This window comes from Balaenoptera ricei, chromosome 15, assembly GCF_028023285.1.
Source record: "Balaenoptera ricei isolate mBalRic1 chromosome 15, mBalRic1.hap2, whole genome shotgun sequence".
NCBI lineage: Eukaryota > Metazoa > Chordata > Mammalia > Artiodactyla > Balaenopteridae > Balaenoptera > Balaenoptera ricei.
Window position 1 is genome coordinate 31,382,337 of NC_082653.1, and position 25,058 is coordinate 31,407,394.

Consider the following 25,058-nt stretch of genomic DNA (forward strand, 5'->3'; position numbering starts at 1 on the left):
CCCTGGGGACGAGCCCTCTGACCCCAACTGAGATCCAGTGGAGGGTCTGCCGGAGTGAAGGCAGCTCCGGGAGGACAGAGAGGCACCCCTTCCTTTCAACAGGAGGGTTTCGAGTTCTGCGGGTAAACTGAGGCCTGCGTCCTTGCTCTGCTCGTCGCCTGGCAGGCAGCTTCGGCTCCACGTTACGCCCAAGCACAGGGCGCGGAAGGCTGGGCTGCCTGCTTTTCTTTTGGGAACAGGTGGGGACGTTCGGCGCCCAGCCTGAGGAGGGGGCCGTGGAACCCAGGTGGGGAGCGTGGGCCCGGGTCCCTCCGCAAGGAGAGTCACTGAGGTTCTCTGCCAACGCAGCCTTCAGCCTCCCCACCCGCGGCGGGAGGGTCGGGGGAGGAGCTCGGCGCGTCCCCGCCCCGAGGCGGAGCGGGGGCCGGGCCTGAACAGACTCGGGGGGGCGGTGGGCCGGGGACGCTAGGCGGAGCGGGGCCCCACACAGGCCGCGGCGGCTGGCTCGGGCCCCTACGGTCCCGGCGGCGGCTGGAGGAGGAAGCCAGGCGGCTGAAGAGAAGGGGAGGCGGAGGAGGCCGAGGTGGAGAGCCGCTCGTCACAAACTCACTTCCCCGGCTCAGCAGGGAAAGGTACCACGCGCGGCTGCTCCCGGCTCCCCGACCCCCGGCCGCCGGCCCCGCTCGAGCGCAGGCTGGAGCTGCGTCCGCCGCGGGAGGGTGAGGGGCCCGCTGCGGCCCCGAGGGCTCGTCCGGCCCGGGGCTCCGGCAGCCGGAGCGGCGCTCGGGCGGGAGGGCCAGGTTGCCCGACATTCCCGGAGGCCGGCGAGGGCGGTGGGCGCCGCGCCCCTTCGCTCGCGTCGTGGGAGGCGGCGGTCAGGCCGGGTGGCGGTGGTCCCGAGGTGGGGGGCTGTGGGAGGGTGGAAGGCAGGCAGGACCCTGGGGCTGCGTGCAGCTGGGGAGCGCCCGCGGCGCCCGGCGGGCGCGCTCCGTGGGCGCAGACAAAGCCGGGCGCGGACGCCCCGCGACGGCTTGGGCCGCCCAGAGCATGGGCACTGGGGAGGGAAGAGGAGGCGCCGGGGCGACGGCTGGGACACGGGGAGAGGCTGGGCCGCCCTCCCAAAGGGCGTCCAGGTGGTCTTCTCGGGGTGTCCCCCGGACAATGTGGGGAGCAGCTCTCTCCGAAGAGCCAACTAGGGGCTCACGGGCTGCGCTGGGCTAGGCGAGAGTCAGGCTCGGAAAGGGGTAGGGAGTGTCGAATGCTCAATTTGGGGGAGGGACTCACCCACTGCCCAGGGGTGGGGGCTGGGGCTCTGGTAGAGCCGGTGAGGGGCCTGGGGACCCCCTCGGAGCTTGCACCAGGAAGCGGGGTATGGCCTGATAAGAGAAGCGCCGTGGCTGGCACCTGTGGTGAGATGTGCCCACAGGTTGGTTGAACAGTCTGCCTGTGGTGGCACATCCCGTGCCAATCCGCGGAGGGGGTGGGTAACTTGTCCGTGTTTGGAGCAGGCAGCAAAACGGCAAGTGTCTAGGGGGGTCACTGGAATGGGTAGGCGTGCATCTGAAAGTGTGTGTAGTGAAGGCCCCACATCTGCGTTTTGCATCTTTGCCCCCCTCCCTTTTCCTCTTGTTAGCTGGGCTCCTGCCACAGGCTAATGCCTAACTAGGGTTCCAAGATGGTCTGCTCCCTGTCCCCCATTCTTCAAGTTACTTCCCCTCGCTCCAGTATTAAAAGTGGCTACTTTTCCCCTGGATCATTCACAACAGTGTAAGAACATGCTTTGCCACACCTCCCCTCCATTTTATGGCCCCCCTTTTTTCCTTCATCCCTCATTCTCCCCTAGCTACAGACACACTTCTCCATTTCCCTTCACAGCAAAACTTCTGCAGAGAGCTGTCTGTACTTGTGGTCCCTGGGTTCTTCAGCTCACTTGACCTGGCTTTGGTCCCAGCAATTCACTGAAACTACCCAAGTAAAGGTCTCCTGTGATTTACACTCCCCCACAAGTAGGTCTTCCTTGACCTCCCTTGGTCTTGATCATTCTCTCCCATATCCTTTCTTGGCTTCTCCTGGTTTTCTTCCTTACCAACCCCCCTTTACCCCAACCAAAGCCCTTCCTTACTTGTCTTTAAGGACAACTCCTTCACTCACTCTGAATGTTGGAGGATCCCTGGGCTCTGTTCTCAGCCCGCTCCTCTCCCCTGAGTCCCTTCTATTTACATACCCCTCAAGCTCTCATTTTTTCTTATAAGTTTTAAAATCAAACATTAATTTACAAACACAGGTCTTAAATGTATATCATTTTCATTCTCATGATTTTAAGTAGCAAATTTTATCTCCAGTCCAAACCTCTCTATCCAGCCACCCATCTGATGACTTATGGCATCGTGGGTATGAAAAAGTTAATATGGGTGAAACAGAACCCTGACTGCGCTCCCCAAGCATGACTCTCTGCAGGCCTTCCCATCTCAGTAAAGGGTCCATAACCCACCCACCATTAAAGACAGGAAACCAGGTGGCATCATCTCCTCCCTTTTCCTCCCCCTCCACATCTAGTGCTACAGCAAGTGCTTTTGGTTCTTTTTGCCAAATCTATCTCAGGCCTATTCTTCATGCTCTGACTCCACTGCTGCTGCCCTAGGCTACTGCCCCAGGCCAAGCCACCTTTTATATCTTGCCTGAATATTGTAGTAGCTTTTGCCTGCTTTCCCTAAGTCTGCAATTGCCTCCTCAAATCCATTTTAACAGAGCAGCAAGAACAATTTAGAAAAATATTGAGTAGTCTCATTCCTCTAAGACCCTCAATAGCTCCCTATTGCACTTGGAATGAAATTTCAAAGCTTTCCCCTGGCCTTTCAGATCTTCCAAGGTCTGGTCACTGCTGACCTCCCCCAGCCTTATCCTAACACTGTCCCCTTTTCATCTTCCTGACAGCCACACCTGAATCACTTCTGCCCCTTGAACACCTAAGCTTTTTCCTGCCCTGTGTTCCTTGCCTGTGCTGTTTTCTCTGCCTGGAATGTTCTTCCAAGGTTTTCTACTGGGCTGGCTATGCTCCTTCTTATTTTTCAGGTCTCAGCTTAAATATGCCTTCCTCATATGCCTTCCCAGTCTTGGTAGAAGCCCATCATTCCCTGTAATTCATCGTAGCACCTGGTTTACTTTCTTCATTGTATTTATCACAGTTCATAACCATTTGTTGCAGTTGTCTGTTTACTTTTTCTGGCTTTCTAAGGGCTGGAACCTTGACTGAATGGCCCACTGCTGTATCTAGAGCATTTAGCACAGTCCCTGGCATGTAGCTGATACTCAGGAAATCTTGAGCCAGGTGGAAAGGTCAAGGCAGTGCAGGAGCCCCCTGTAAACCTCAGGTGATCCTAAGGATTTTTATTTTCTTTCCATGAAAGCAGTTGTGCAAATCACTGCAAGAATCTGACGGGGTCAGTGGGAAAAAGGGAAGGCTCAAAGGCAGGCCTGTATGCCTAGTGGGAGATTGGGTGGGTCTGAGGGGGTGTGGAGTTGATGTGGGTTGCTGTGGGTGGGGGAGAAATGATTTCCTTTGCTCTCTTTGGTGGAAATCCAGACTGGGTCAACAGAGGAGTGTGTGCCTGTGTGCTTGTGTGTGTTTTCTAACTCATGAGATGGGGATGGCCTGGGCAGCCAGGGCTTTATTTTACCCAATCTCTTGGGTGAGTGCTGGGTGCCTAGCTCTCAGGGCAGGGAGTTGAAGGGGAGGCAGAAGCTGGAGTTGGGGGTCTCTGTAGACCCTTGTCTTTCCACACACAGCTCTCCTTTTTGCACAGAGGAGCCAACTGAGAATTGAGCTGTTTGGCTAGTGCTCTCAGAATGGAGGGCTAAGAAATGAGGGACCTCAGATCTGGGAGAGGGAAGCTTGGCCCTGGACAGCGGGACTGGTGATGGACCAAGGTAACATTGGGAGGTGAGTGCTGGAACTAGGGGATAGGGGTTCAGATCAGGGCTGGGCTGGCATGCCTAGGAAAAGCTTTGAGCTGGGATAGATGGAAGAAAGGAGGGTATCCTGGGTGGGAGAAATCAGGCAGAGGCCAAGAGGCTAGGCCAGGGCCCTGGTGTACTCACTGCGTGCCAGGTAGTGTTCTAAGGACTTTGCAAATATTAGCTCCTTTGATCCTCTTTTCTTTTTAATAAATTTATTTATTTATTTATCTTTTTATTTTTGGCTGCATTGGGTCTTTGTTGCTGCACATGGGCTTTTTCTAGTTGCAGCGAGTGGGGGCTACTCTTCACTGTGGTGGCTTCTCTTGTTGCGGAACACGGGCTCTAGGTGCGTGGGCTTCATTAGTTGTGGCACATGGGTTCAGTAGTTGTGGCTCGTGGGCTCTAGAGCGCAGGCTCAGTAGTTATGGCACACAGGCTTAGTTGCTCCGCGGCATGTGGGATCTTCCCGGACCAGGGCTTGAACCCGTGTCCCCTGAATTGGCAGGCAGATTCTTAACCACTGTGCCACCAGGGAAGTGCTCCTTGAATCCTCTTAACAGCTCTGTGAGGTAAGTCTTATTCCTATTTTCCAGACTGGAAGACTGAGGCACAGTCATACAGCTCGGTAGTGACAGAGCAAGGATTTGAACTTAGGCAGCCTGGCTCCAGAATAAATGCTCTAAGACACTCTACTCTGTCACTTCTTTCATGCCTCTCAGATATGCGCCAGCTGAAGTCTTCTTAACAAATGTTTTTTCCTGACCTGCAGAGGTGCCTGGCCTCGGGGCTGGGGAGGTAGGAAAGAAGTCACACCCTGTAAGGTAGAAAGGGTCCTCACTCAGAGTGGGCAGCTGAGTCTCTCTGTTTCTTCCAGGAGGGGCTCTGGGCCCAGGCCAGGTAGTTGGGTGTCATGCACACTGTGATTTCCGAGAGCTAGGGAGGACACCTACTTCTCGTACAAAAACAGCTCCCTGCTTGAGATGCCACCATTGGAGTGTCACTTCTCTGGGTTCAGCATTGCCACATTGCCCTCTTCATCTGCCTCTGGAGAGCCCAGAGAGGTCAGGTAGGAACGCTGCAGATAAACTGGCCTGTTTTGTATTCCATCTAGGATGTTGTGAGGTGGAGCTTCAGACTTGGCCTTGGGAAACCTGGATGGGGGTCTGAGTAGGACTGGACTGAAGGTGGGAGCAGAGCTGGGGGAACAGAGAAATGGGAACTGAAAAGAGCTTAATCCACTTCAGTATTGGCCCTGTCCTTACCCCTTTTTGTCTGTCTGTAAAATGAGATTAGAGAGACTTTTCTTTTGCTCCCCAGAGGTTGTAGAAGCCAGGAACTCCTTGAGGTTACAGAAGCCAGGAACTCCTTGAGGTTACATGCTTGAGCACCTTCTTGCAGACCCAGGGTAAAGAGCGAGGACTCCCCATGGGATGCCCGTCTGTAGGAACTGGGCCAGGAAGGAGGGAGTGGGGAGGAGGGTGTGGCAGCCTTGTCCTTTGAGGCTTTCCTGTTTGGTCATGAGGACACCTCTGGGCAGGTGACTTGGCCTCCCAGGGGCCTGGCTAATAGGCTGAGAAAGGGTTTGGAGTCTCTTTGCTGCAAATTCTGACCCCAGGGTTTAGGGGATCTGCTCATCTATCTCAGATCCTCCCAGCCCTCCAGGAAAAGAGGGAGGCAGACTCAGTGGCATTCTCTTCTGCATTTTGGGAAACTGAGGCCCAGAGCAAGCACATTGCTGCTGGAAGCTCACTAGGCCCATGTTTCTGAGGAGTGCTCCTTCTCTGGAGTATGCAGGAGGCTTGTCCACACTGCTTGAGTCCTTGTCTGCTGAGTTGAGGTGAAGGCTGTGGCAGAGCCTGAGTTCAGCAGGCTAGAGCTGAGGGTGGACTTTCCAACAACTGGACACTGTGCCTTGTTACCTCTGGTTGGCACCTGGCATCTTCTATGCCCCACTCTGGTGCTTGGGGCCACTGGGAACACAGGACAGGGTCCCCACTCACCAGGAAATAAGAATGAGCCATGCCAGATATGATGTAATGAGGTGCAGTTCAGACCAGCTTCTTGGAGGAGGTGGTGCTTTTAGAGCGCCCTGAAGTCTTGGGTAGCTTTGACCGACACAGGAGGGGATGGCATTCCTGAGGTGGAAGGGGAGTCCAGGCCTGGACAAGTCAGTCAAATCATTGATTGTCAAGCCACTGAGTCTAGACTTGATTCACTAGGCCCTGGGGAACCATCAAAGCTTATAGGCCATAGGTGCAAGGAATTGATTAGAGCAGTGGTCTATAAAATTACTTCCCAAACTCTAGCATACATGTGGACAGCTTGTTAAAATTCAGGTTCCAATTCAGCAGGTCTGGGGTGGGGCCTGAGACTCTGCATTTCTAACAAGCTCCTGGGTGGTGTGATGCTGCTGGCCAATGGGTTATCTTTGTGTAGTGAGGGTTGAGACTGGGGACTTTGGGCCAGGCAGGTACAGGGATGGGCACAGATCAGGTGAGACCCGAAACAGATAAAGGGGACTGTCCTGGCTCCTATGAACTGTGTTGGGGGAGGCGTATAGACTGCTTATATGGGGGCAGGGCAGAGGGGAGCATGTGGAGGGTATGGGATGCAGGGGCTACTCTTTTGGGGGGGTGGGGCTGGGTGAGGTGCTTCTGGGGACTTGGGTCTCAGGCTGGGAGCACAGGCCTGATTTCTAGGGTGCCTGACTTTGAGGAGCTCCCAAAACCATGAGAAAGTGTCTTAGGCGACTGCCCCTGGGCAGGGTGACATGCAGGCGGCATGTAGGGCATCTTATCTTTCCCCACAGCCAAGCCCGGCCCTGTGGTTAGCCAATCTGGGGTGAGCACTCTTCCTCCAGCCAGGGTTGGGCCAAGGAGATTGGGGAAACAGCTGACGCCAGACTTAGACATGCCATCTTCTCCTGAAAGCCCCTAAAGTCCCCCCAGCTGCTGAGCTCTCACCCCCAGCGAGCATCCTTGACCCCCGCCTGGCCTGCGTGAGTCCTTGTAGCTGCCCTGATGGTTGCATGAGCTGCTGTTGGGGTCTTATTCCACTCAGGCCACCTCCCCAGTGCACCTGGAAGTGGGGAGGCCTGGATGCTTCATTCTGCTCTGCCCCTGGCTGAGACACTACAGGCAAGTGTCTGCTCTGCTCTGAGGACTCAGTTTCCTGTAAATTGAGGGATTCAGTCCCCTCTCTGGGGAGCAGGGGAGAGAGTTGCAGGGTTTGTTGAGTAGAGCACTGCATGTTCCCAGAATGGCAGCTTAATACATTTTAATTTTGGTTTGCTATTGAAACTTGCGTGCTGATGATGGAGTAGAATGAGCAATTTGCCCAGAAGAGCTGTCCAGCTTGATTTGGGGATCTCCCAAGACCCCTTGTTCTCTGGGCTTTGCAGAGCCTGACGGGTGGTATCTGAGACCACTGGTCAGATGAGGTCCCTCTAGACCCTAGCAGGAGGGTAGGCAGTCACCTCACTCAAAGAAAGGTGGGAAGGGCAGACACTAAAGGCAGAGGTTCTGTTGCCGTGGGCAGTGCCAAGAGGGGCTTTCAGGCTAAGCTCTCAAAATGTCACTCATAACTCCTAAAAGGATAACCCCCCCCACTACCCCTCTTGATTCCTACCCATGTGCCCCCTGCTGTGCCAGGCTGTCCTGAGGGGGTGGGAGGAGGTGGCATTTCTCAAAGACTGTTCTGAGAAACCTCAAGGGTTCAGGGGACAAACAAGGGTAGAAACTGGAAAATCCACTCCACTGTCCTATGGGAGATTCAGAATGCATTTAAGAGAATTAAAGGCTTTGACAAGTCCTGTAGAAAAGAAACTGGTGTTTTCTAAACTGATTTGATCATAGACAATTTTTTTTTTTTGAAGACATCTTAATAATGACCAACTGACCAATAGAACACCTGGTGGGAAGGGCTGATATGGGAGGATGCTGCTCCATGAGAGACTACAAACACGGGTGATGGGTGGGTCCAGAAGTGCCAGGGAGGGAAGGTAGGGTGGAACAATAGCTTCCTGGGGGAGGTGGACTTGGTGGGATGGGTACATTTGGAGAGTTAGTGGAAGAAAAGGGTACTGTAGAGGGAGGGATGGCCTGGAGGGGACTGGGGCCCAGGACCAGACCTGGGTTCTAGTGGCAGCAGCTTTGCTTCACTGTGGGTGAGCAAGGGACCCAATAGTAACCAGGCCTGGGTCTTCGGGATTCTGGGAGGGCCTCCTATCCCATCCTTCCCTCCCATCTTCTTGCCCTGCAAGTTCTTTCCCAGCCTCTCATCTCAGAGAGTGAGGTTGTGATCCCTGGGCAAGAAGGTAAAACCTCTCTGTGTCTCACTATCCTCATTTGTACCGTGGGGATAATGTTACCTCTCTCATAGGGTTGTTGTGACACCCAGATTCTTGTTGGCTGCTCTTAATGTGATTGACATGGCTGCAGGCAGTGTCTCCAGGAAGGACCCAGGGAAGGGGACACTCGTCAGGGATTTGAGAGGCACAAAGGTCAGCAGAGAGCATGTAAGGCTCAGGATAGGGTCTTGATTAGAACAGAGGGGTGATTTTCCAGAACAGCAAGAAAAGAGTGAGGACTGACTTCCTGGGGGAGTGGCTAGCAGGGTGGGGATATCTGGGCAGAGTGAGGAGATTTCACAGGCCACCCTGGGCCCTGTGGGCCTAGTCTGGGTATGGGAGTCGTGGGGTCCAGTGGGTGTATGTAGGAGACAGGGGGGCTGAGGGCAGGGAGGAGGTGTCAGGGACCTGCCTTCATTCATTAGGCCACTGGGAGCCATTGAAGGTTTTTGAGCAGGGCAGTGGTTTGATCAGATCAGTGGTTTAGTGAGAAAAGTGGCAGGGTGTGATGGTGGGTTGGGGGTACAGGACCCCTCCCCCCTCATTGGGCTTCCTTAGAGAATTGCTGTGTGCTTTCATGTCTCAAGCATGGGGAGGGGCGAGTTGCTCATATGACACTCAGATTATCAGAGCTCTGAGTCATTTTCCCAAAAGTTTAGGAATCTCACTCTTGTCACCTTCCTGGAAGGGGTGTCTAAAGTGTAGGACAGGGAGTGTCCCCGGGCTCGTGCTCCTCCTGCCTCCCCTGTCGCTGGGAGAGAAGGTCAGTGAGGCCACCTTGCCTTGCCCCTCACCACACCTCATATCCTCTGAGGTGTGAGGACTCTTTGTTCAGCAGCTCAGGTGGAAGTGATGGGGTGCAGCATTTCAAACAGCGACCCAGAAGTTGCTGTAATGGTGTGATGTGGGTAACAGGCCTATGTGGTGACAACAGCCCTCAGGGAGGCCCTGGTAGGGGGTGCTCAGTGAGCTTTCTTACCCAGTTCAGCTGCACTTTCTTCTTCCTTTGGCCCTGTCTCTTTCTTCCTCAAATAGGCAGGAGCCCAAGGCTTGTCTTGCTCTCTCTAAATCAGGGGTCAGTAGGATGGAGGATGAAGAAAAGCATTTGGGTTCAATCAGACCAGGGTGGCTTGGCTGTTGTGCGGCGGGGGTAAGTCCAGTACCCCTGACCCTCAGTCCAGATTCCTTTATCATCTAGCTGCTTCTTGCGGGAGGGTGTTAAGGAAGGTGTGATTTAAGACCAAGAGAAGCAGCACTTGGAAATGAGTTGTAATTTATTAGGAAACAGAACAAAGAACCCAGCCACCCTCTGCAGCCTTGTGCCAGGCCCTGGTAGACCCATAATTCCTGTCCTCCGCATGTGGCCCACGGGGCATGAGCTATTTCACAAATGGGAACTCTGGCAGTGCCAGCAAATGGCATGACTGGGTCTCAAGCCCAGGTTCTAGGACATCTGGTTTCATGCCTTTTCCTCAAGTCACAGACCCCTCAGAGCCCGTCTCCAAACCTTCAACCATGCCTTCCTACCCACAACCAGACCTCTTCCCCAAGCCAGCCCAGCCCAGCTCCCCCAAACTCCTGACTCTAGGGAGAAGACACTGATGGGTGCTCCTAGTGGACTAGCAAATAACTAGACCTTGAGTCAGCTAAGTAGGAGACACGCAGGACCACCAGTGGGCAAACATTCATAGGAAAGATTTTTAAATGAGGCCTTTAAATGTTAAACAAACATATCTCTTTTATCTTTTCTATTTTGGAAAATTAAAAATCATATACAATTAATGCAAAACTTTTGAGTTAATCTGAGAAAGTAACTCAAGAAAAGGTGATAAACTTGATTCATTCCTTGGTTTTAAAAAAAGAGTAAAGCCTGAGCCTTAGTATCTTACTGAGTATATTTTGGAGTGCCTTATGTTAGATGACAGGTTGTGGAAACTCTCTGAAACTCAGTTTCTTCCTCTGTAGAAGGGGGATAGTGACATGAAGATCAACCGAAATATTCCACGTGAAATGCTTAGCATTGCCCTCTGTACCTTGGACGTACTCAGTGAAAAATAGTGGTAACGATGATAGAATTATAAGGACAGGCATTTCTTGATTCCAAAAGCTGGTCAGTTATTAAGTCTCTCTTTGAACTCAATAAAAGAACTTGAAGAATATGTTTATTGTCTAAGCTCAGCGTCTTAACCCTATAGGTGTTCTATGGATTGAATCATGGGGCCCATGGGTGCATTTTGAAATGAACACCATTGGCTTTTCAGACCTAGTTCCAGCTCTTTCTGAGGTTGGCAGGGGTGGGGGAGGGTGGTGTTCTGCTTCAGGGTTGAACTTTATGAAGAGCCCTTTATTGGGTGATCCTGTGTCAGGAGATCCTGTGCTAGGACTTGTTAGGAGAGCATAGTTAAACCACCTTGGAGTTACCAGGAGGGGAAAATCTTGGGCCAGATGACCAGGAGGTGACTGTTTAGAGGGAATTATCATTTAGTTGCTCTTAGAATTTTCTTTTGTGCTGCCAGAAGCCATTAGACCACTATCCTTGTCACTCTTTATGGAGGATAAAATCAAGGGCAAAGGGCTGTGGTCTGGCAAGCCTTAAGCCAGTCCCTGTGGGGCAGGGAGACTAGGGTGGCTGGCCTGCAGCCCACCTGACTAACGCCCTGGCCAGGAGGCAGGTGATCTCCCGGCGGCAGCCCCAGTTTTGGCAGTGTAGCTGGGTTAAGCTGCCAGGCTTGGGGATACCTCCTGCTAGCCCCGGGTGCCTAGCACAATGTGTGCAGTGTCAGTGTGTGGGGACGGGTAAGACAGAAGTGCCAGGCTGAGGGCTGTCCTTAGGCCTGCTGCCCCGGGAGGCTGAGTGAGGGCCTGAGAGGTGAGCAAGTGCTGGGTAGAGAGAGATGAGCTGAGCATTGTCAAGCCCTGCTTTACCCCTCACTCTGTCTGGGTGGCCTCCATCACACCTGTGAACCTTTCTGATGTTTCCTCATCTATAAAATGGGCACCAGGGTGTTTGGGAGGATTAAATGATGCCATGAATGGAAAGTGCCCAGCATGGGACCTGGCACATGAAGGGCTTAATAAATAGAGATTTGCTATGGGGTTTATCTGTTGGCTGGATTTTGGGGGGATGTTTTCTTTTTTCCATGTTGTGATCATGCATGCCACCTTTGCTCTGTGATAAACCATGCTGAATGGGGGTTGGGGGTGGGGGATGAGCATAGAAGAGGGAGTTTTGCAGGAAGAGAGTTTATAATGGAGGGGACCCTCTTCCCACAAGTACTGCCTGAACCCAGCAAAAGCCTTGGACAGCCCAGCCTTGCTGTCAGGGCTGCGGTCTGCCCTGTGGGCCAGGAGCACGAGTCCTGGGCTGGGCAGAGTGGGGACCCACCCGTGGCTCAGGAGAGAGGATTGGCCTGCAGGGGACCCCCCTCCCTGACCCCCCTCCCCCAGGGGCTGGAGCCGAAGCACAGACGGGCTTTGTGCAGAGTCACGAGGGGCCAGCAAGGGGAAACTGCACTGGCTGAGCTGTCTCACAAGCCTCATTTCTTGTCAGTGGTTTTGAAAGAGTCAGGGGAAAGTGCTGACTGTGCTGTCCTCCTTCCCTCCAGAACTGTGAGGGCTGTGGCTCCTGGCGGGGAGAGGGGAGAAGCCCGCCGGGAGGCTACCTCTTCATCTGCCAGCTCACACCTCCCAGGCTTCAAATGCCCCATCTGCTGAATGGGTGGATCTCCATGTGGGGACACTAACCCAGGTCAGGGGCTGGTCAGGGCCATGCCTGCATGTGATGCCCTATGCAGTGGGGCTGGGAGAGGGGCCCTGGGCTGTGTGTTTGGAGGCAGGCTCAGCCCTTCGATGGGAGACGGCCTGGAGAAGCTTTCCCAACTCTTGTGATAGCCCTAAGGAGAGAACTGGGCTCTGGAGTCAGACCACCGGGGCCCTCCTCCCACCTGTGGGTCTTGCACCAATTTTTTGTCTTTCCTACCTCACAAGCTTGTTGTGAAGGGGAAAGGAGATGACCACTTGACACAGAACTTGTAAGGGTTGGTCCTGGTGTCATGACTGGTCACCCAAGTCATCCTGACCCCATCCTTGCTCTTACCCACATATTTTGTCATTCAGCAAGTCCCTAGGAGGTCACCACAGCACTTTTGCCCTCTGGTCCTCTCCTGCCTGTCACTTCCTCTGTTCTGGTGTCCCCTTGTCAGAGAGGCTTCCCTGACCTCCCTACCCAGAGCAGCTGCCTCTCCCCTTACCTGCTTTGCTTTGTGGCACCTGTCACCCCTGATCCTCCAAGGGGAGGCATCTGGCTGTTTCAGTATCTCGAGTGCCTGGTACAGAGTAGCACTCACTCAACTTTTTTTTGTTGTTGTTGTTCTTGTTGTTTTTATTGTGGTAAAATATACATAACATAAAATTTATCATTTTAACCATTTTTAAGTATAGAGCTCAGTGGTATTAAATATATTCACATTGTTGTGCTACCATCACCACCATCCATCTTCAGAACTATTTTTCATCTTCCAAAACTGAAATTCTGTATCCTTTAAACAGTAACTACCCATTTCCTCCCTCCCCTGCCCCTGACAACCACCATTCGACTTTCTGTCTCTGTGAATTTGACTACTTCTGTCTCTGTGAATTTGACTATTCTAGGTACCTCATGTAAGTGGAATCATACAGTATTTGTCCTTTTGTGACTGGTTTATTTCACTTAGCATCATGTCTTCAAGGTTCATCCATGTTGTAGCATGTGTCAGAATTTCCTTTTCAAAGCTGAATAATATTCCATTATATGCATGTACCACATTTTGTTTATTCATCCATCGATGGACACTTGAGTGGATTCTACCTTTTGGCTATTGTGAATAATGCTGCTATGAAGGAGCGGGAAGCTGCCTTGAGGGAGATAAAGCATAAATCTCTCTGAAAACTTCTGAGTGGTAGCCTAATACCCATTAGAGAGCAGACCAGGTGTGATGGCAATACCCATTTTGCAGATGAGAAAACAGAGTCTTCCCTCAGAGTTAGACCCCATCCCTGCACCCTGGGTCCTCTCTGAGGGAGCAGTCCCTGTGAGCAGAGGTGCATTACAGGTGTTCAATGCAGAGTGCTTTGGGAGTTGGGCAGCAGCTGGGGAGGGAGGACAGAGGGAGACCCTCAGCCTAGGCTGGAAGGTGGGGAGTGGACCTTGGGTACTGCCTGGCCTTTCTGGTCTCTCTGCCTCCTCTACTCCTGTACAGGCAGATCCCAGATGTTCTGGGCTGGCCTGGAATCTGCATTTGGAATCTGCTGTAGAGAAGTGATTCTTAACCTTGGCTATATGTTAGCATCATGTAGAGTCCTTAAAAAATTTCCATGCTTGAACTCCACCCGGAAGAGTCTGATTTAGATGACCCAATCTCCGGGCTTGGTATTGGTCTTTTGTAAAAATCTCCAGGTGAGTCTAATGCACAGGCTGGGAAGGCATTCCTGTCTCCTGGGCCTTGTATGCTGTAGGGCCTGGGCCAGGCTCTCTGCTCACTCAACCCCAGCCCTGAGTTTTAGAAAAGAGGGAGCTGGGACCCTGAGTAGGATGGGGAGTTTACCTTGGGGTCTCTACTCTGAGGGGTCTCCAAGGAGAGAGAACTGCTGACTGTTAGTTACCTGGTGCTGTGTAACAAACTACCCCAAAACTTAGTAGTTTAAAATGGCAATAAACAGTTATTATCCTCATAGTTTCTGTGGGTCAGGAATTTGGAAGCAGTTTAGTTGTTTCTGGTTTGAGATCTCTTAGGAGGTTGCAGTCAAGGTGTTGGCTGGGAGTGCAGTCATCAGAAGGCTTCACTGGGGCTGGTGGATTTGCTTCCAGGGTGGTTCAGTCACATGCTTAGCAGGATGGTTTGGCTGATGGTAGGACTCAGTTCCTTGCCTCTCAGTGGGCTTATGTGGGTTTCTTCACAACATGGTGATTAGCTTCCCCTCTTGTAAGCAGTCTAAGAGAGCAAGGTGGAAGCCACAGTGTGTATTACGCCCTAGTTTTGAAAGTCACACTCCATATTTCTACAATATCCTATTGGCTATACAGATCAGCTTGGGAGGGGACTGTAAGGCATGAGTACCATGAGGGGAGGATCATTGAGGGCCATCTTGGAGGCTGGTGACCATACAGTTTGTCCTGTTTTTGCAGTTTCAGCCTCACAGACCTTGCCTGGGAGGAGCAAGTGCCCCCAGTAAGTGGTGTGGCCCTTCTCTCTTACTTGTCTATTCCTCCCTGTCATCAGACCATAGCAGTGCCACTGTGGGGTGGTGTAGTTCTGAGGCCTGGAGGTCTTGCTTTGGAGTCATCATGCAGGAGGGTCTGTGACCTCTCTACTGGCTGGATTTCCCATCCCTACCCATGTCTGATGTCCTGGCCCAGCCATCCCTGTGGTGACCCCACTAGTGTGCAGACTTAGGCCTGTAGGAAAACTAATATAAAAACCATTGCTGCTACATGCCTGGCTCTGGGCTAAGCATTCTGCATTGTCACACTCAACCCTGTGAGGCAGGGACTCTTCATCCCCATTCTAATGATGAAGAAACTGAGGCTCAGGTCACTCATCTAAAAAGTTGTGGAGCCTCAAACCACTGGTATTCAAAAACAAGGGCCTGTATGAAAACCATGGTGCAATAAAGTATTCCCAAGGGAGGAGGCTATTTAGCAAGCTGAGTCATCAAGGGAAACATAAGGAAAGTGTGTGTGTGTGTGTGTGTGTGTGTGTGTGTGTGTGTGTGTGTGAGAGAGAGAGAGAGAGAGAGGGAGAGAAAGACAAAGGGAGGTGGGGAGAGAGGGAAAGGGAGAGAGAGAGAGGAAGAAAGGTGTCTTCCTGGGGTTCCCCAGGGGCCATGGTGACTTGGGTGCCTCAGAACAGGGCTGGTATGGTCTTGAGGCTGGTGTTCTCTCTCCAGATTCAGCCTTTCCCAGGGTAGTGAGTGACTGTGAGTACCATCTCCCATCAGCCCTCCCCTGCTCATGGCCTGATTTGATGTCACCAAGGGCAGTCTCACACCAACGTAGTCACTGGCATAGTAACCAGTTCTGTGGTCTCTTACATTTCTGTGGTTGATGACTTCCTAGGGGGGGTGGGTTTAGAGTTTGGGTGTCACATCCTGCTCAGAGGGAGGGAATCCAGGCCATGAGGTCTCATCCTAAGGATTGCTAAAGGGAGCCACAGTGAAACCTGTGCCTTTAGGACTTTGCTGAGGAAAAGAAAACTGGCTAATAGGGTCTGGGGTCAGGGCTGGCCTCATTCAAGGTAGGGGTGACTGTTCCCATTCTACAGATGGGGTAACTGAAGCTCAGGTGCTAATGGACTCACCCAAGGGAATGCTGGTTAGGGACAAAAGCTGCTGTCTGGGCAATTTCATCTTCTCCAGGAGTGGCAGCCATCATGTCAGACCCCTGACCTCTCTCTGGGCTGAGGGAGCGTGGGCTGTGCCTGCCTCTGGAAGACCTGGGATCTGAGGGGAAGAATGTGGGCCTTGCTTGCAGAGAGGTGACCTGGCCAGTTAGGACCTCTGTGTGCAGACACACACAAAGATGGGAAACCAGGGCATGCATGGATCAGAGATGGAAGCTGAGCTGGTAGTGCTGGCCCAGATTTTGAGAGGTTCATAGGAGATGTTTAGATGACTAGTACCTGATCTGATCTATTGTCAGAGCATGACCCATTCATTTTTGCTGAAGGTGGATGGGATCTCTAAGATGGAGTTTGGGATAAAGCTCTTTGGGTGTGAGTATAGGGGCAGGAATGCAGTCCTGGACTCTGCCCTGGTCCATCTCCACCTCTGTTTCTCTCTCTACTGCCAGCTGAGCTTTATGCCCATCAGAAAGACCCAACCCTTTCTCTGACTTCTGTCCATGCTTTCTTCCCCTCCTCCACCCCCACTCAGGTAGTCTCCAGTTTCTGTCTCTGCAGGCAGCTATAAGCTGGGGTCCTGAAACAATTCACTCAGGTCTGTCCCACCTTGCAGAGCATCAAGGGGAACAGAAGCCAGCCAGAGCACTCACCTCTCCAGAAATACCTTCCCCTCCTGCCCACCAGTGCCTTTGTGGGCCATGCCTTTGGCTCTGACCTCCCCTCCCTCAAACACTGAGTTTAGGGCTGTCTTTTTCCATGCAATACAGGCTCCCCACTTCTCTTCTGAAAAAGGCTTACAAAGCCTTTTAAAATTGTGTTTTTAGGGACTTTACACATCTGGTTGCAGGGAAGAGGTGTTGGTAATAAAGACATTGTGCTTGGAGAAAAGTCTAAGTGCCAGGAAGGAAGATGGGGCCCCTAGAGCCCCTTCCTCATGTCGGCCTGTGAGGGCCAGAGGACACTGCTGGCTGGAGGGCTCTGCAGAATGAGGCCCCGTGCCTTGTCTCTTTTACTGATTGAGCTTAGGGTTGGCTAACGGCCACTGTATCTGATGCTTACTCCCCACCACTTCCCTGGCCAAGACTGGTGGGATGGTCAGGCTGAGTCAGGGTTGGGGGTCAGTCAAACACAGGTTGTGGGATAGTATGATTGATGTCAATATCAAGGTCCACTCTGATATTAGGGTTGGGGCCAAGGTTGAGGCTGGAGTCTAAGCTCAGGTGAAGACTTGGGTTCTTCTACACATGAAATGGAGCTCTGGGTCCTAGGAGAGGTGGCTCCCTCCTCCGTACTAGTCTCTTTGGGGATTATCCTCCCTCTCCCTCCCACTCTGAGGTGGCCCTGGCAGGCGGCCACACCTTTTACCTGTGCTATCATTTAATTCTCCCAGCAGTCCCACCAGGTAGCTGTACCCCCATTTTACAGATGGGAAAGTTTAAAGACTGAAGGAGGCAGGCAGTTAAGCATCAGATGGGGCTTAGATAACTATGTCCAGGAGGCGGGGTACAGATGCTGTGTCCTTGGGGTGAGTTCAGAGGTATTGGCCAGGTGGGGCCCAGAGAAGGGAAGACACTGGTCTGGGGTCACCTGCCAAGAGAGACTGAGCTGGGGCCCGAATCCAGGTCTCTGGGCTCCCAGGCCAATGTTCTCTCCCTTCCCCCTGTGTCTTCTGGGCTGACAGGCTGCTCCTGCCCTGTCCCCACCTTTATACACCCCAACCTACCTTCCGTGGCTGGCCAGGCCTGGCCCAGAAATCCTACTTCTTTCACTTCCTGGCTGGCTGGCCTGGGTGAGGAGGACTGGGAGGGTCTGGCTGGGAGGAGTTCAGGCTCAGTCTCTCCTTGGGTTTTAGGGGTGGGAGGAGCCTCATGGGCAGACACAGAGCCCCTTTGTCTGGGCCGCTGTGCAAAGCAGCTGGTCTGGGATTTCTGGGCGTTTTTTACATTTGAAGAATAATTGCATTGTCTGGGGGGTCCTCGAGAATCCAAATCCGCACCCCCCACTCCCCTCCACCCCGCCCCCAAACTGCCAGGCAGTCCAGAGAGATTCCTCAGGACCAGTACCCCAGCTTCCCTCCCCCTCCCTTCCTCCTGTTAGAAGCCTGAGGCAGAGAGGGATTCCTTCAGGGAAACTGAGGTTGGGTTGCTGCCCTAGGGCACTAGGAGTATCTGTTGGGAGGTGACACTTGTAAGTCCCTGATGGGGAAGGTGCAGGTGGCCCCCAAAGCCCTGGACAGAGCTCACATGAGCAAATGTGTGGCTTAGAGGAGAGAAGCCTGCTCATTGGAAAGGGTGGGCCCATTTTTTTTTAATTAATTAATTTCTTTTGGTCGCACCATGCGGCATGTGGGATTTTATTAGTTCGCTGACCAGGGATCCAACTCATGCCCCTTGCATTGGAAGCACAGAGTCTTAACCACTGGACTGCTAGGGAAGTCCCGGGGTGGGCCCATTTTGCAGTGCTTCAGCTGTTGGAGTCTGGACCCTAAGGTCCAGGTGGGCTAAATGCCTTGGCCATACTCTTCTCTGGGAAATGGTCATTCATCCGGGAGTGACCTTGAGGAAAGGACAGGGAGACAGACATATTTGGGAGTAGGCTGTGTTCAGAAGGGAGCCAAGGATGGGCAGACTTCTTTTGTTTCTTCTGAGGGGCAACTCTGGAAGGGTATGGGGCACCTGGGAGGCTGGGCCCCTTGTGGCATTGTTTTTGTTGTAGTGGTCACTGTTAAGGAGGGAAGTGACCTGCTGATTGCCTGATGAGCTGAAGTGGACTCCAACACTGAGGAGGAAGGGGTGTCCTGCACCAACCTGGGCCACTGACTCTCCTTGTGATTCACTCCCTGGGCCTCCTAGTCTTCATCCATCCTTCTTTGGTGACCCTGCCATGGGACAGGGCCTTTCTTCCCTCTTCTTTCCCTGCTGCCTTCTTTCCAATTTGGCTTCTTGGGCAGGTTCAGTCAGGGCAGTGTTGGCTCTGGCCTGCAGGGGGAGGTGGTGGCCTGCAGGCCAGAGAAGTGGGGGTGGGGGTGGGGATGGAGCGAGGTGGGGTAAGGGTGGGAGGCAGTGGGGCATTTGGGCATGTTGAATGGGGGTGGACCTGATTTCTTGAAGCTACTAGGCATGGCCTGCCTGGGGACACGGCGGCCCTAGCCTCCCACCCCTATTTTGCCTTGGAAACAGGAGCAAGTAGGCAAATGTCTGTTGCCCTGTGCCTCCCTCCTCCCTACTCCCCCTCCCTGCCTGGCTGAGCCAACACTTTTTTCTTCTCTCCTTTATCTGCTCAAAAAAGTACAGGGTGTTCTGTTTCTCCTGTGCATACAGATCAAGGAGGGGGATGTTATTTATTTATTTATTTAATTTACTGAAGGCAAGAGAAGGACAGGGAGGCACCAAGGAGCATTAAGTGATTCTTCTTAGGCATTTTCTCATAAGATTAAAAAAATTCCAAAGGAAGAGATGACACAAACCAACAGAAAACAAATGTGCTCCCCCCCCATCCTGAGATAAGAGGGCCCAAAAGTCCAGTTCAGCATTTAGCTGAGGGCCCAGCACACAGTAGGTGTTGCTACATACAGTTTTCTCTTTCCATTCAGTTTGGACCCCAGGGTACATTGGCTCCATGGGCCATTATGGGGGACCATGAGGCAGACGACTCATTTTTGCCATCTGTGGACTGTGCATGTGGCTTCTCTGGCTTCTTGCGGGGGCCCCAGGGGTTGACAGGCTCATCTGGGACAAAGCCTGTGGAGAGACAGAACTATGGGGTTAGCAGTGAGGGCCAGGGGAATAGGTGACCTATATGGTCCCTGTTTACTTGCTCCCACCATGGCACCATATGTGTGATGTCTATTTGAGTTGAAGGTCTCTAATATGTTGGGAACTTGTGGTCCTTTCTGTGTTCATCTTAAAGGCAGACTGCCTGCCTGCATTTCCCACAATCCATTCCTGAAGCCTGTACCAAAGGCAGTCTATTCATAATTTAGCTACAGAACTTTACAGATGATTTTCCCACACAAGGCTCTTAAAAATGCTGACAATCTCTTGACATCCATATAGGGCCTTATTTAACTGTCACAATAATGCAGTTAGGACAAGCTGGGCCACTTCAGAGAGAAGGAAAGGGAGGCTGGGAAGCCAGGAAGTTCAGGTAGCCTCCTGGGAATGCACCACTGCCCCAAGCATTCCTTACCTCTACCGAAGGCTGCAGTTTATCCTAATCCCCGGGTTTTCATAGGTGGTGCTCCAGGGAGCCTGGGAGGTTCTGCCATGAGACCTTAGGGACCTCAGAGGGTAGCGGGAACTCCAGTTTCAACCCAGTTACACCCTGGTCTCCACAGGCGCTTTTCGAGAAGGGGTTCCACCAGTAAGGTCTGAAAACCACTGTAGCGATCCCACCCCTTTACTGTGTAAAAGTGGTTGTTTTGGGGAGGGCGGCCTCAGGCTGGGGGTGGGGCTGGAGGCCCAGAGAGCAGCGCACAGGCAGAGCCCCCTAGTCCTGGGGAACTGGGGCGTGGGGGCGAGGTGGGCAGTCTCGACTCTGGCTTAGCATAGCAGGGTGCCCAGCTGTGGAGGCCGTTAGCAGCAGCTCTGAGCTCCCTGTGTGTTTACAAACCTGACGCAGAGCACGCTCCTTGCCTGCACCGCGGGGCGGACTCTTCCTCCCTGCTGGCCTCTGGTGCAGGCAGCCACACCCTCACCTCTAATTTTAGTCCTCTAGTCCTCCGCCAGAACCTGGGGGAGGGAGGGGAAGGTGGCAGAGGGGGAGAGGAGGAACGGTAAGGGGGAGGGGAGGAAAGGGCTTACGCCAGCTCTGACCTCCATGCTCCCAGGAGGCCGAACAGGACATCACTGGGACGGGGGTGGGGGGTGGGGTGGACCGCAGAAGGACAGAAGGACATAGGAGGGAGGAATGGGAAAGCCGGGACACAGGCTCTCCTAGAAGAAGGCAGGGATCCAGGCTGTGTGGGGAGCCCCGGCCTCTGAGGTTCTCTGGGCCTCGGGCGCCACCTTCCGGCCCTCTAGGGAACCAGTCCCGCACCGAGTCGGCCGCCTGGGGGTGGGGGGTGGGGTGTGGTTTGGAGGGGATTTGGGGTGACATTCCTGTCCGTGCCCAGGTGTGGCATCGGCAGGTGAAGTGGGCGGGGGAGGTGCAAGGAGCAGCTTCTCAGACTGAGAATATTTAGAAAAAGACCGCTTTTAAAATCTGTGATAAAAAGATGTTAGAGGTGGGGTGGAAACCTAAGTGGTCAGACCTTGAGGCGTGTGAAGGAGGAAGTTAGCGCACAGTTTTTATTTTATTTTTTATAGTGAACCAGGAATGAATATCTGAATAGTTATTGAGATGTATATGCATACGTATATATAGTGAGTGGCACAAATCCTAAGTATACAACTATGTACATTGTTAACCACCATTCATATAAAGATACATATTCCTTCCACCCCAGAAAGTTCCCTTCTGACCCATTTCACTCATTCCCCTCCTCCCAATCTCTCTTCTGTCATCACAGATTCATTTTACCTCTTCATGAATTTCACATAAATGGAGTCATACCATATGGTGCTCTTTTGTCTCTGGCTTCTTTTGTTCAATGTAATGTTGCTGAGAGTAGTTTAGTTCTGTTTATTGCTGAAGAATATTCCCTTGTATGAATATGCTACAAATAGCACAATATATTTATCTATTCTTCTGTTGATGGACCTTTGGGGTATTTGTTTTTGGTTATCATGAATAAAGCTGCTATGAGCATTCTATGTCTATTTGGTGGAGTATACCCTGTTTCTCTTGGGTGTATTCTTAGGAGTGGGATTGCTGTGTCATAGGAAGGGTTTTACTTAGCTTTATTAGGTATGGGTGACAGCTTTTTATATGCCCCCTGTCCACTGCCCAGCAGCTACTTTCCACTCACATTCACTCCCCTGTTGTTAGGTCCTGGATACTATGGATAGTATGGATAACTAACTGGACAGTATGCAACTTCTGCCGCTGAAACCTTAGGCAGCTTGGGTCAGGAAAGGAATGGGGACAGGATCAGATATGAGCGGCCCCTTGGGATGGCCCACAGATACCTTCAAACCCTTGTAGTCACTCCAGGAATAGAAGGGTAGCCTCTCCCAGCCCTGGGGCCAGATTCAGGGACCCCCTTGGCCTCCCGTCAGCTCCCTAGGCTGGCGTCTCTGAGCAAGCTGGCTTAGCGTAACTGTCAATTTGATGTCTGGCCTCTGGTGCCATGGGTCCTCACGGTCCACTGTTTCCTGGGCTCTTTGCTGCTTTGTGGTGACTGAGGGGCTGGGTGGCCTGGGAAAAAAAACTGGAGACCTACCCGGAATAGCAGAGGTTCATTCGATACCAGCCTCGTGGCACTTTCTGGGGGGAGGGTGGGACTGTGTCCTGCCTACCAAATTGCCACCTCATTGAGGCTGTGAAAGACTAGCTGAAAGCAAGAGGAGAGAGAAGACAGGGCAAGGGAGAGTGAGGCAAGGGCCAGGGAAGGGAGGGAGAGCAGAGGGTCTAGTGCAGTGTGTGCAAGTATCCTGGGGTTGGCTCCAGCACACTGAGGTCTGTACAAGTATCCTGGGGTCCATGAGAGCATCCTGAGGTCATTGTGAGCTGGACCACAGCAGTGGTACTGGGCTGTGCTGGGCTGTGCTAGGCTGTGTTGGTCCAAGGTTAGCAGCACCAGGATCAGTTTCTCCTGATTTTGACCTTGGTGATACAAGACCAAGACTCTTGTCTTGCTGACTCTTGTCTCATCCTTGGGGAAGAGGTGGTGCCTAATAGGTTTGAGATGGGATTGATGGATTTCAGGGGTTTGAGGTGGGCTGTCAGTTCTCCTTTTTGATGATGGGGGCCCATGGTGCATCCTGCCTTCCTGTTTCCTTCCCTGTGGCTCCCTCCCTCCTTCCCCACATCCTTTGGAGTTGGCTCTTCTTGCCCAGGTCCTCGGAAGGGATTGAGAGGGCTCAGGGTCCCCCCTTGAAGGCAGAGCCTGTGAGCATCTCTTGGGGCAGGTGGGAAGTGAAGGCAGAGCAGGTGAGCTGTGACCCCCTGCCCCCTGCAGGTTCCTAGGAGGCGAGTGTGGACGGTATGCAAAGTTGTGAATCCAGTGGTGACAGTGCGGATGACCCTCTCAGTCGTGGCCTGCGGAGAAGGGGACAGCCTCGTGTGGTGGTGATCGGCGCCGGCTTGGCTGGCCTGGCTGCTGCCAAAGCACTTCTGGAGCAGGGCTTTACGGATGTCACTGTGCTTGAGGCTTCCAGCCGCATTGGAGGCCGCGTACAGAGCGTGAAACTTGGTAAGTGCCTCAGTTCACCTCAGTCCAGTCATCTCCTAAGGTCACTTCTTATCTCCCAGTGCCCTGGCCTAGCCTGAAATCTCGTTATTTTATCTTCTTCTGGGGGTTAGTGTTCTATCATGCATGCTGCCTGGGCATTTTCCCTTCCTTTGCCCCCCTCAGCACTCTTCTGAGGTGGGCAGGATGGGGCTCTGGCCTCTATTTTTGGAACATGACCTAGAATTCACAGTGTTTAGGAGGGAAAGGACACCCAGAACCAAACTTCGCAGTGGGTAGACTGGTTTCTATTTCACAAGAAGGGGAATTATGCAAGTTTCTATTAGTTGTTAACTTTTGAGTATGAATTAGTGTATCATGACTGAGAGCTAGCCCTGGGACAATAGGAGCTAAGGGCAGTGGAGGTGGAAGAAGACTTTGGGCCTCCTTGTGAGTGATGGGCAGGTCTTAGGATTGTCCAGGAATAGGGTCTGTCCAGGTTGCAGAGAAATGAGGCCTCTGGAGAAAGCAGCCAGATAAGAGACATACCCTAGGGGTGGGCAGGTTTTGCCAGGGGTCCTAGAGGGTGGGAAATTGCCTGAAATGCAGGTAGAAGTCAGGGGGGTTTCCCAACCAGGGGGTCTGACCATGAAAATGGCCCACTGGGACCACTCATGGTGGCCTGGAGTGTGTGGGCTACACTGACCCTCCAGAGGATTTTGTGTCTGTTGCTACATGGGCAGCAAGGCCAAGCAGATTCTGTGTGCTTACTTTTGATGAATGGGGCAAATGGCTCAGAGAAGTAGGTGGTCAGACTTAGAATAAGCAGAGGTTGAGGAGCAACCTTCTCTTTTCTTTCAAAAACTTTGATCACATTAAAAGTCTTCCCTTAGAGTATTTCCTGGAAGGTGTATGTGAAGTTATACATACTGTCTTCCCTGGGCACACACAGGAGTATGTGTTGGCAGTGAGGATGAAAGTGCAGTCCAAGGCATGTGCAAACCTGGGGACAGCCAGCTGGGAAGCCCTGAGACTCTTTGCTCAACACCTGATTGGCTGACTAGGAGCCTTAGGGATGGGATGGCTCCATTTGTGGTTCTTGAATCTTGATAAGACATTCAGGGTCTGACATAAAAGCAGAAGACGGGAGGACAAACAGCCCAGTTTCAGTGGTAGTTGACAGCCAAGACGTGCTGTGCAGGGAAGTGATGGTAGAAGGGAGGGAGGTGGAAGGGATGGGGCTGCAGGAGGCTGAGGGTATGCACATGGCAGGAAGCCTTCCTCAGAGGGGAGGGAGCTTGGGTGGGCCTCAGGTGATGAGGGGAGTTGGATAGGTAGTGAAAAGAAGGAAGGGGGTAATTGCACACATGGAATTGCACACATGATGTATGTGAAGAATCAGATCAAGGCAGACCCTGCCAGGATACGGGAGAGCAAATCCAGGCAAGGGCGTATGTGTGTGTGTTGTGTGTGCAGACACCCAGGGCTGAAAGCCCAGGCTGCAGTTGGACCTGCAGCAGTGTGAGATGCTAGCTGTGAATCCCGGTGGTAAGGGCAGCGGCGATGACCAGAAGCCCCAAGGACACCGTGAGGTAGATGTGGAGATGGTGCCTGGTACCCTTTGGATGCAGGATGTAACAAGGATGACAAAGGTGAGAGGCCTGTGGGAGAGGGCAGGAAACATCCTCAGACTGAGGCGTACTCTGGGCCACCCCACCTCCTTGTAAAGCTTGGGGGATGGGGTGGAGCACTGACCTTGCTGCTGACCTTGAGCTGATTACCTCGTTCCTGCTTATGCCTGGATACCCCATGCCTGGACATCACTGCCCGGTGACTATGACTTGGAGCTCCCTGGTGTACCCTGGGGAGGGTACAGGCCCCTTTTGCTCCTATTGGGAGCTCAAACCAGGCAAAACACCTTGGGGAGCCTGAGGCTCTAAAGGAGAATTAGTAATAAATGTCCCCAGTGCCCCCCCCCCCCCCCAGGAACCCCATGGAGGAAGAAGGGCACTGGGTTTCTAGCTTTTCGTGCCTTCTGGTCTGCCCACTTTCCCTGGACAAAGGGACCCACACATTCTTGCCTCTGATTCCAGAGTCACCAGGAAAT

The 25,058-nt window shown here is 52.8% G+C and overlaps 1 protein-coding gene across 4 annotated transcripts in view; it reads left to right on the forward strand.

The window, feature by feature from the left end:
• The first annotated feature begins 456 nt into the window (after positions 1-456).
• SMOX (spermine oxidase) overlaps positions 457-25,058 on the forward strand; it is a 46,091-nt gene continuing 21,489 nt past the window's right edge. For all 4 annotated transcript variants that reach the window (XM_059897555.1, XM_059897556.1, XM_059897559.1 and 1 more), the window contains exons 1-2: positions 457-632; positions 22,742-22,975. In XM_059897555.1, the coding sequence (XP_059753538.1) occupies positions 22,768-22,975 (208 nt within the window). In that variant the 5' untranslated portion in view covers positions 457-632; positions 22,742-22,767. The remainder of the gene's footprint in view (positions 633-22,741; positions 22,976-25,058) is intronic.